General features: G+C 40.9%; 1 protein-coding gene across 4 annotated transcripts in view; it reads right to left on the minus strand.

The window, feature by feature from the left end:
* Positions 1-12118, minus strand: part of TAFA2 (TAFA chemokine like family member 2) — a 479149-nt gene that overhangs the window by 54523 nt on the left and 412508 nt on the right. For all 4 annotated transcript variants that reach the window (XM_063927374.1, XM_063927373.1, XM_063927376.1 and 1 more), the window contains exon 5: positions 8769-8893. In XM_063927374.1, coding sequence (XP_063783444.1) covers positions 8769-8893 — 125 coding nt within the window. The remainder of the gene's footprint in view (positions 1-8768; positions 8894-12118) is intronic.

Here is a 12118-nt window from a genome sequence, read left to right on the forward strand (position 1 = left end):
GGTAACTGGTGGGTCCAACTTTATGGTGACTGAAAGGGGAGTGGCGTCCCCGTCTCCTGACACGTTTCTTGACCACAAAGCCACGTCATTTCTTCAGAGGAATGAACATGGAAAGCTGATTCAGAATCTAAGAAGGTTTTGGAATCATTGCCCTTTTCTAGATATATTCTTCTTGGCAAAGAATTGACAAATATTTTGGAGTCAGAAGCAGACTCTAAGAAAGTAAAGTTTCCTTCCACATACAATTTCAAACCTAAAGTTCCAGCTTTTCGGCCCTTTTAGTCTAAAGAAAAAGCTAAAGGCAAAAGTGATAGCAGGCAGTCCCAATACAACAAGTCTGGTAAGACTAAAAAGCATTGGGCTACCAGAGGACCGGTTAGTAAGACAGATAAGCCATCAGCCTGATGGTGCGGGCCTCAACCTGGGGGATCCCAGAGTAGGGGGCCGACTTCTTCAGTTTGCACAGATCCGGCAGCAGTCTACAACAGCTGCCTGGGTGCAGGAAGCGGTATCTCTAGGTTATGTTTTTGCCTTCAAGAAGCACTCTCCTCAAAAGGTTTTTAGTGCCAGCCCATCTCAGGTAGAGATAAAGGCCAGGGCTTTGCAAGAGGCAGTTCAGAAATTGCTTCAGTCAGGAGTAGTCATTCCAGTTCCTCATGCACAATGATGACAGGGGTTTTATTCCAAACTGTTTTTAGTTCAGAAGCCAAATGGGTCATTTTAGCTCATTCTCAATCTCAGAGTGCTGAACAAATACATTTGGGTACCTTGGTTTCACATGGAGACTTTAAATTCCATCATTTTGGCCATGGAGCCAGGGGATTATATGGTATGCCTGGATATACAGGATGCTTACCTATATGTTCGTATAGCACTGTCCCATCAGTGCTATCTTAGATTTGCTATCCTCCAACAGCATTTTCAGTTCCAGACCCTACCTTTTAGGTTAGCCATAGCCCCTAGAGTACTTAACAAGATTATGGTGGTAATGGCAGCTTATCTCCTCCAGCTGGGAATAAGAATTTTTCCATACCTCAACGATCTTTTAATCCTGGCACAGTCGCAAGAATTGCTCCTATGTCATCTGCAACAGACAATAACGTGTCTGCAGAATCATGGGTGGCTCATAAATTGGGCAAAATTGTCTCTGTTTCCGTCACAGTGGATGACTCACTTGGGGGCTGTACTGGATTCAAGTCTTCAGAGAGTAATGATACCTCTGAACAAGATATCCAAGGTTCAGTCAAGGATTCAGGACTTGCTACACAGTCAAAAGGTATCCATTCACGCAGCAATGCGTGTGATGGGTTTGATGTGTCAACATTCAACATGGTGCAGTATGCACAATTCCACTCGAGGCCTCTGCAGCATCTGATTCTTGCCAAATGGAATGGGTTGCATCAGGCGATAAAAACACAGACTATGGTTCTTACGATAGAAGTAAGAAGGTCATTAGCCTGGTGGCTACAGACATCCCATCTGGACAAGGGGAGACCCTTTTGGATAGCAGATTGGGAAATTCTGATGACAGATGCCAGTCTCCAGGGCTGTGAAGCAGTGTCAGGAAGGTTGTGTTTCCAGGGGCAATGGACCAAAGAAGAAGGTTGCCTGCCAATAAATATATTGGAACTTTGGGCCATATACATGGCACTGATTCAGGCAAAGGACATTCTTCGGGGAAAACCAGTCCAGATCCACTTGGACAATGCAATGGCAGTAGTGTACCTCAACCATTAGGGAGGAGCTTGCAGCCAAAAAGCAATGACGGAGGTAAGTCACGTACTAAAGTGGGCAGAACTTCATCATCCAGCCTTGTCCACAGTGTTTGTTCTGGGTGTCCTAAACTGGTAAGTGGACTTTCTCAGTCGACACGCCATTCAGGCAAGTGAATGGACTCTACACCCAGAGGTCTTCCAGTCTCTAGTAGACAAGTGGGGCTTGCCAGAGATAGATCTCATGGTGTCCCATCTGAACAACAAAGTTCTCGCATACAGGTCAAGAACAAAGGATCCCAGAGCGATCTTTGTGGATGCTCTGTCGGTGAGAGGGGACTTTCATCTGGCTTATGTGTTTCCTATAATCACCCTATTACCCAGGGTGGTGAGAAAGATAAAGCAAGGGAAAGGTGCCGTGATACTAATAGCTCCGGCTTGGCCCAGAAGGCATTGGTATACAGATCTGCAGAGAATGTCGATGGATGTTCCACTTCTGCTCCCTCAACGCCCAGATCTACTGATGCAGGTTCCTTGTTATCACAGACATCTGGATCGACTGTCTTTGACGGCGTGGCTCTTGAAATCTCTATCCTGAAGTCAAGAGGATTCTCACAACAGGTAATTTAAACTATGCTCAGAGCAAGGAAACCTTCCTCTGCTCGCATTTATCACTGAATATGGCTAACCTATAATCATTGGAGTAGTGAACGGAAAATGGACCGTAAGTCTTTCAGAGTTTCCAGGGTCTTAGCATTCCTTCAGGCAGGAATGGATAAAGGTTTGAAGGTGGCTTCCTTGAGAGTGCAAGTTTCAGCATTGACTGTATGGTTCCAAAAGAAAATTGCCAACTTACAGGATGTGCATACTTTTTTCCAGGGAATGCTCTGCATTCAACCTCCTTTTGTTCCTCCTACAGTGCCTTGGGACTTAAGTCTAGTCCTGAAAGCCCTTCAAGTTGCCCCATTTGAACCACTTAATAAAGTGGATCTTAAATGGTTGACAGCTAAAGTTCTCTTTCTACTGGCTATGGCGTCAGCTAGAATAGTATCACATTTAGGGGCATTATCATGTCGTTCCCCATTTCTGATTTTTCTTATCCAGATAAAGCAGTTCTCAGAACTACATCTGGTTATCTTCTGAAGGTGGTGTCTAAATTCCACCTAAATGAAGAAATTGTAGTCCTGGCTTTCCAGGTACCGGGCCATTCTGCGGGAGATGCATCGCTGGACGTGGTCTGTGCATTAAGGATCTACGTGGATCATACCAGTGCCATCAGAAAGACAGATTCTCTTTTCATTCTCTATGGATTTCACAAGAGAAGATGGCCTGCTGATAAGCAGATACTGGCAAGATGGCTTCGGATGACGATTTCAGAAGCATATTCTCAAGCTGATCTCCCTGTTCCAGCTAATGTCTCTGCTCACTCTACTCGTAGGTAGGTCAATCATAGTCAGCACTACGTGGTGCTTTAGCAGAACAGATATGTGAGGCAGCCACATGGTCTTCCATTAACACATTCATTAGACATTATGCCGTGGATACTTTTGCCTCTTATGACGCTGAATTTGGGCGAAGGATTCTCCTGTCCAATCAGGAGCATCCCCACCACTAAATTGCTTTGGGAAATCCTATTGTTATCCTGTGAATAATCTGTGGACCCTGCCGGAGAAATATACATTATGGTAAGAACTTACCGTTGATAACGGTATTTCTCCTAAGTCCACAGGATCCACAGGGATCCCACCCTGACACACCTGATTTGACGATCCTTTTACTCACTAACCTCTTCCTTCTTGTATGGAAGGGTGTGCATGTGTGTTCTTATTGCCTGATTAGGGCTATCCATGATGCCTTGAGCTTTGGAATACAACTGATTTGCCTGAGCCAGGAGGCGGTGATATATGGATGGGCCTGTTGCATGCTGGGAGGCTGGAAAGCTTTGACTGATTGGTGCAAATCCGCTGTCGCTTTCTCATATCCCATTGTTATCCTGTGGATCCTGTGGACTTAGGAGAAATACCGTAATCAACGGTAAGGTCTTACCATAACGTATATTTTTAACAATTTGTTTTGCTTACAAATTATACATTTGCAATTAGTCTTCAATATATGAAATAATGAAAGTGACAAATCATAAGACATACAAGTAATGAAGAAAAGCATCCATCAGCATAAGTCATGAATTCACAATCAGCCAATTACAAGCTATTCACTAGCACTAATGTTCATCATCATCATCATCATCATCATCATATATTTGCATCTGTTTTCCAGCATCCATAAATAATAAAGCTAGGACAGTGTACAGTATATGCCTCTCTGTATTGCTTTATTTCTATTTCTAATTATATGAACAATTCCTTACTGTACATGGCCTATGTTCATCCATCTTTTTCTTCCCCCAAATATCCTTTCCAGGTGCGAGTGAATGTTAGGTGTCAGACTCATGCAGCCTGACTGTTTATACAGAATATGACAGAGAACCCTTCTTAACCATAACATTTTGAAATTAAATGAATACTGTACCTTTAAAATCTACTAGAATATGATTCATCGATAAAAGTACTATACCAATTATGGTTCAATATGCTCCTACCTTTATGATACAGTTTACCTATAGAAATTGAATACTATGGCAATTTGCATAGAGCAGCTGGCTTGTAATCTCTCTGCACATGCCCTGAAAAAAGAAGCATGCATATGCATCTATAAAGAAATGTGCAATGCTGGTGCTTATGCCTGCCTGCAATGTCATGATTGTAGACTTGCAAACACATTCTACGAATGGCAGCCAAGCACATAACAAACCCTCAGCCAATAGAAAAAAAATGGCTAAAACATAGGTATAAGTGTATGTGACATACTGTACAGTATATGTAGAGTGCACTAGTTGCTATTTTGGATCCCTACAGAGCTTGAAATGTGTACAGCCCAGCATATGGTCAAAAATAAGCAACATCTACAAGAGGGTTTTTTATAATACGTAAATTACTACAATTTTGCAACCAACTCTGCTTCAGTCCTACAGCATTATTAGACCAATGTTAAAGCAATAACTACCAATGCAAATAAAAGTAAAGTACCTCAGCTGAAAGTCAGTAAAGGTCACAAAGCTTTTGTTCTAAGGTTCTTCTATTTTATAAAACATGAAGTTGCTGTTAAGCGTTCACAGTTTGTCTTTTACATATTAACAATTTCAAGGTATGGAATTTCCATTAAAATTACTGATCATAAAGTTTTTTAAACATTTATATATTATTTTTAATGAAAAAAAAACTTTAATTATTATTCTTATTAAAGTAGAACTGCGAGCACTACTGTGTTCAAAGTTTCCCATGCAAGGCTCACAATACACATCCCAGTCCAGCTATTACCCTTCACAATAAAAAAACATAATGTTTGACCAAATACTGTCAAACCATCAGTAACATGGTCAAACTATATTGAGCTTTGTCAAATCTATTGTCTTGATTTTCAGAAATTCATGAAATATTGGTGAGTTTCCAAATTTTACAGTCTGTTCTAGAATCAAATTGCAGCTGAATCAAGCACCTTAGGACCCTGGTAAATCCTATTAAAGGGTATAGGTGAAGGACCAAAGGATAGAAGACAGCTATAGTCATCATATATAAAAAAAAATGTGTAAATGCTCTGCAAAGTAAGATGTTTGGGGATACATACATTTTTTAGATTATGGTATTTAACTGATATGCTGAAATAAGGTTTGCAATGTTTGCTATACAGTATTTTTGTAATGATAGAGTAAAACATTGCATCCAAAATTGGAAAAAAACCACTTCAACTCCAAATGTATTTATAATTATCATAAAATGTATTTTATATTTTATTTTCTCCACAAGTGTACCATCATGGCAGGTTTGTATGATGTTATACAGTCCCTATATCATAGGACTCGGATAGCCTGCAGTGTCTACAGGTGGGAGGGAAGCCAATCACACTGGCGGCATTATCATTCAGTCTGGAGGTGATGCTTTTCACCATTTTGGTGCATGTTCATTTACACAGCATTTTGAGAAACATTGTGAATATTAGGTTTGACTGTTGTTCACAGCTTAATATAGGTTTGTAGAAAAATAAATGTTTTCCTATACTTATCACTGTGATAAAACCAGCAATAGCATGTGAATGTTCTGTGTAAATGTGGTGAGGCTTGTGAATGCTGGGATTTAGGGTGGAAAGAATGGTGTGTTTGTTATCTCCAGTAATGATAAACCTGCCATATTATCTGCAAAGCTAATCTATTGGAAGTAACATTTCAGATATTATTTTAACATGTGGACAATAATTATGCAAAGTAAAAAAAAAAATTCACATAGCATAAAACTGTGATTTAGCAATAGCAACAGAACAATATGCTTACGCTCTATTAACAGAAGGAATACAGGTGCAAAATATCCCAGGTGAGTTGGGGTGGCTGGGGAATTTGATACCTACTTAATACGACAAACACATTTTTTGTGCTCTTGACAGAAACAAATGCATCCATATTATGCATATGATATGCTCATATTAGCCCATGTTGCCATGAACAGCTAAATAGAATTTATTGCATTTAGTGCTTTTCTGATTATTCCGTATTTTAAAATCTCTTGTTTGTAACCAAGAGCTGAACACACTTTCCTCATCATTATGGAAACACCATTCGCTGGTGAGCAATCAAGGTTCCCTAGGGGCGCAAAGCGGCTGTTGAAATTATGATGTGTTTTAAAGTCAGTATGGTTGGGAATTTAAGAATTCTCAGCAGTGAGAGCTGCAAGTCAATTCTGACTCATTTCAGCTGCTGAATTACACACAGCTCAGGTTTTTATCTTGGCATTTTTAACATTTTCAAGACTGCCATAAGAATGTACCATGCTACAGAAATTACTGTTTACATAAATTTAAAAGGGTTTATCTTATATTGTTATACACAGGATGGTCTAATACCATAATACTTTTGTTTCACTTTTATAATTGTAATTATGTTTACTGCTGTCATACTGTAAATCATTAACAGATCAGGTACAGTAGCACATTATTTCCAAGGATACATTTTACTACAATCACTGGTTAGTGTATGCCATTCAGGGTTTATTGTGATCCTAGAGAGGTGTTGGGAAAACTCATCTACCCAGCCCCCCACCCCCAACCTTCATTAGGATTGGACTAAAATACTAAGTGGTGTGCCACAAGGGTCTGTACTTGGACCACTTTTGTTCAACATTTTCATCAACGACCTAACAGTAGGTCTAGAGAGCATGGTATCAATTTTCGCAGACGATACCAAATTGTGTAAGGTTATAAATACGGAGGGGGATACTGAGTCTCTTCAGAACGACTTAACTAAACTGGAAGCATGGGCAGCAAAATAGAGAATGAGATTCAACACAGACAAGTGTAAGGTAATGCACTGTGGGGGCAAGATTAAAAATAACACCTACATACTAAATGGGGTAATACTAGGGGATTCTGTGCTGGAAAAAGACTTAGGGGTTCACATAGATAACAAATTAAGCAGCAGTACCCAAAGTAATATTAGCATGCATAAAATGGGGGAATTGATGCAAGGGACGAGAGTATTATACTCCCATTATATAAATCACTAGTAAGGCCTCATCTTGAATACTGTGTGCAATTTTGGGCACCATATTATAAAAAGGATATCCTGAAGCTAGAAAAGGTTCAGAGGCGGGCGACCAAACTAATCAAGGGCATGGAGACGCTGGAATACGAGTAAAGGCTTGCAAGGCTAGGCATGTTTACATTGGAAAAGAGGAGACTAAGAGGGGACATGATCAACATCTACAAATATATAAGGGGTCAATACACAGAGCTTGGGAGGGACCTGTTTTCTATAAGATCAGCACAGAGGACACGTGGTCACTCCCTTAGGTTAGAGGAGAGGAGTTTCCGCACATTGAGGCGAAAAGGTTTTTTCACAGTAAGGACAATACGTGTTTGGAATTCCCTGCCTGAGAGAGTAGTAACTGCGGACTCAGTCAACACCTTTAAGAATGGGTTAGATAAATTCCTATTGGATAAAGATATTCAGGGTTATGGTGCGTATGCATGCATTATAGTTAATATAACTAGTCCTAACATAAAAATAACTAGTCATATAATAAGACTGTATAGGAGACCACAAATAGGTTGAACTCGATGGACAATTGTCTTTTTTCAACCTTAGTTACTATGTTACTATGTTTTTCTGAGATGGTGCCTTGCCACTGTCAAGGTGCAACTAGGGTTGCCTCTCTTCAGCACCATCTTCCAGCATCTCTACAGCACTATCCCTCCTGGGTCCCACCAATGTGACCCCCTGCATCTCTCCAGCACAATCTTCCTTAATCTCTCCAGTTCCATCCTCCAGTGGCTCTTATGCTCAGCCCCTGTGTTGCTCCAAAGTCATCCCTCCTGCATCTCTCCAGCTCAACCCCATGTCACTCCAGCTCATCCCCTTGTGTATGTCCAGCTCATACCCCTGTGTTTGTCCAGCACCAGCCAATTTCAGCCCCAGACACTGAATCACCCATGCCGCTTTATGTACTGTATATTTATACCTCCATGTCTCCTCTCTTTGTACTGTATATTTACTGAATTTTTAAGCCAAAGTCACTACCCCCTGACCATCCACCATATTCTACCATTGTTTTTCTTTACTATCTAGATGTCCTTGTCCACAGCAATAAAGCTGGGTTCTGTCAATGCTGCAGCCACAGATTCATTCCTCCTGTCCAGTCCCCACAGTGGTTGTGTCCCCACTGTGATGGGCATTGATTCTTGATATCCAATAACAATCAATCTTATATTTCTAGTTGCCTCAATATAAAAGTAACAATTTTATGAATAAGTAAATAATGATTGCAAACTTTCCAGGGAATTGAATCTGTGTCTTGTTTTTATTTTTATTTTTTATTTCTATTATTCACAAAATACAAATACTAGATTACTACATGTTACAGAACTTTTACACTTTAGATAAGCATCTGTAATACAGTAGGTAGGAGTCAATTCCATTGCAATAAGTTTAAATGTATGTACTGTATAACTCACCTTTGTTGTTTTCACTTTATTCCCTGAGGCACAACTCCATCCTTTTTGGTCTGGAAGAACTTTGCATTCTTCTCCCTCAAGACATGGCTGCATTTGACACCACCACTTCTGTACCACTATTGATGCTGTAATGAATAAAATAAGTTATGAATATTGTATTTATTCACTGAAACTGCATATACAAATTTCATAATTTCATTTCTGCAGAGTTCAAGATACATCTCATAATAAAGAAAACCTAAAAAGACAATAAGAATAAAAACTTTGTACATCATCTCTAGAGTATTTAAATCTATTTGAACAAAGTGTTCCCCTCAGAAAAATTCAAGCAATAAGCTTGAAGTTTGAGAGTCAAAGGTGGTGATGAACATGACCCTATCAATTTCTTAGTGCTGGAATAGTCTTTTATAGGCTTAATGGAGCCAGCAGTCAACTATTGTTTTGAATACTCTCTGCCAGAGGGTACTCAAAAACAATTGTAGAGCCCTGTCTATAAAACACCTTTAAAAGAAACGGATCCTAATCACACAATTGGGGATTGGGTCACATTTAACGCCACCTCATTCAAAGCTTGAGGCTAAAGAAAGCTACTATATTACTAAAAAATGGCATCTAATTTCTACTGATCCATCCTTGTCCACCATGCCTTAAAAACAACTAATGTTATCCTACTGTATCATTGATTACCGAACCTAAAAAACCTACTGTGTGAGCATCCAAAGTATGGCCTCACACAGCAGTCTACAAAAATGATACACTGCACAAAAAAATAAATGGAACACTAAAATAACACATCCTAGATCTGAATGAATGAAATATTCTTATTAAATACTTTGTTCTTTACATAGTTGAATGTGCTGACAACAAAATCACACAAAACTTATCAATGGAAATAAAATGTATTAACCCATGGACATCTGGATTTGGAGTCACACTCAAAATTAAAGTGGAAAAACACACTACAGGCTGATCCAACTTTGATGTAATGTCCTTAAAACAAGTCAAAATGAGGCTCAGTAGTGTGTGTGGCCTCCACATGCCTGTATGACCTCCCTACAACGCCTGGGCATACTCCTGATGAGGTGGCGGATGGTCTCCTGAGGGATCTCCTCCCAGACCTGGACTAAAGCATCTGCCAACTCCTGGACAGTCTGTGGTGCAACGTGGCGTTGGTGGATGGAGCGAGACATGATGTCCCAGATGTGCTTAATTGGATTCAGGTCTGGGGAACGGGCGGGCCAGTCCATAGCATCAATGCCTTCGTCTTGCAGGAACTGCTGACACACTCCAGCCACATGAGGTCTAGCATTGTCTTGCATTAGGAGGAACCCAGGGCCAACCGCACCAGCATATGGTCTCACAAGGGGTCTGAGGATCTCATCTCGGTACCTAATGGCAGTCAGGCTACCTCTGGCGAGCACATGGAGGGCTGTGCGGCCCCCCAAAGAAATGCCACCCCACACCATTACTGACCCACTGCCAAACCGGTCATGCTGGAGGATGTTGCAGGCAGCAGAACGTTCTCCTTGGCATCTCCAGACTCTGTCACATCTGTCACATGTGCTCAGTGAGAACCTGCTTTCATCTGTGAAGAGCACAGGGCGCCAGTGGCGAATTTGCCAATCTTGGTGTTCTCTGGCAAATGCCAAATGTCCTGCACGGTGTTGGGCTGTAAGCACAACCCCCACCTGTGGACGTCGGGCCCTCATACCACCCTCATGGAGTCTGTTTCTGATCGTTTGAGTAGACACATGCACATTTGTAGCTTGCTGGAGGTCATTTTGCAGGGCTCTGGCAGTGCTCCTCCTGTTCCTCCTTGCACAAAGGCGGAGGTAGCGGTCCTGCTGCTGGGTTGTTGCCCTCCTACGGCCTCCTCCACGTCTCCTGATGTACTGGCCTGTCTCCTGGTAGCGCCTCTATGCTCTGGATACTACGCTGACAGACACAGCAAACCTTCTTGCCACAGCTCGCCATTCTGGATGAGCTGCACTACCTGAGCCACTTGTGTGGGTTGTAGACTCTGTCTCATGCTACCACTAGAGTGAAAGCACCGCCAGCTTTCAAAAGTGACCAAAACATCAGCCAGAAAGCATAGGAGCTGAGAAGTGGTCTGTGGTCACCACCTGCAGAACAACTCCTTTATTGGGGGTGTCTTGCTAATTGCCTATAATTCCCAGCTGTTGTCTATTCCATTTGCACAACAGCATGTGAAATTGATTGTCAATCAGTGTTGCTTCCTAAGTGGACAGTTTGATTTCACAGAAGTGTGATTGACTTGGAGTTACATTGCGTTGTTTAAGTGTTCCCTTTATTTTTTTGAGCAGTGTATAATAGATGTATCAACTACATAATCTGCCGGTTGAAACACTTGGAAGATATTTACTCAATACAGTTGTTCAAATTCCCATGAAGTAGTAGCATTATTGAGCACATACACAATTTGCATTCTAGGGAGAGATGCATGCCAGATTCTGCCCATGGTGATGCATTTCTATAACATCCAACTCATGTGACCATATTGGTGTCTCAGGTTCAGTTTATGGATGCTTACTAACTGATTGCAGTCACCCTCAGGTATTTGTTAATGATACTCTACTTATATCTTGTCAGGGTTCACTAGATACAGTACGTGCTGGTATTCATCAGCCCTCAAAACATTAAAATAATTCTGAGGTTACTCTGGGGTATGTGAAAACTCTCACATGCTGCCATTGTTTAGTAATCAGGTCAAATTTCATAGAAATAGAAACTTAATAGAGGTAGGTTACAAAGTTTTCTGACATTAACACTATACAGCTGCTGAGCTATTTACCATATCTGGGTGTGTTTGTCTTCGCTGGCAATTGTACAGTCTGCTAAACTGTATTATTATTTCAATGCAGGGAAAAGAAGAATCTGTAAACTAAGACTTTTCAGTGGCAAAACAACAACCAATACCAACAACGGCCAACTCTTTCCTTGTATACCAGGCATGTCCAAACTGCGGCCCTCCAGCTGTTGTAAAAATACTTATCCCAGCATGCCCGACACAGTTTTGCTGTCAGAGAATGCTAAAGCTGTGTCAGGCAATGCTGGGATGTGTAGTTTCACAACAGCTGGAGGGCCGCAGTTTGGACATGCCTGTTGTATACTGTATGGTAACATTCTTCCTCCCACAGTGAATAAGGCAAGTAGAAAATGTTCCTGTTGCCTGGCAAATCACTTTCAAACCTATGAGTAAATAATTGATTCCCATGATTCGCCTTCCCCTTCACCTAATTACTTCCTCTTGCTTTCATTTACACATTTTTAAAAACAATATTACTATGCCGATAGAGATATATATATATATATATATATATATATATATC

Source organism: Pseudophryne corroboree, chromosome 6 (genome assembly GCF_028390025.1).
Source record: "Pseudophryne corroboree isolate aPseCor3 chromosome 6, aPseCor3.hap2, whole genome shotgun sequence".
In the NCBI taxonomy this organism is placed as follows: Eukaryota; Metazoa; Chordata; class Amphibia; order Anura; family Myobatrachidae; genus Pseudophryne; species Pseudophryne corroboree.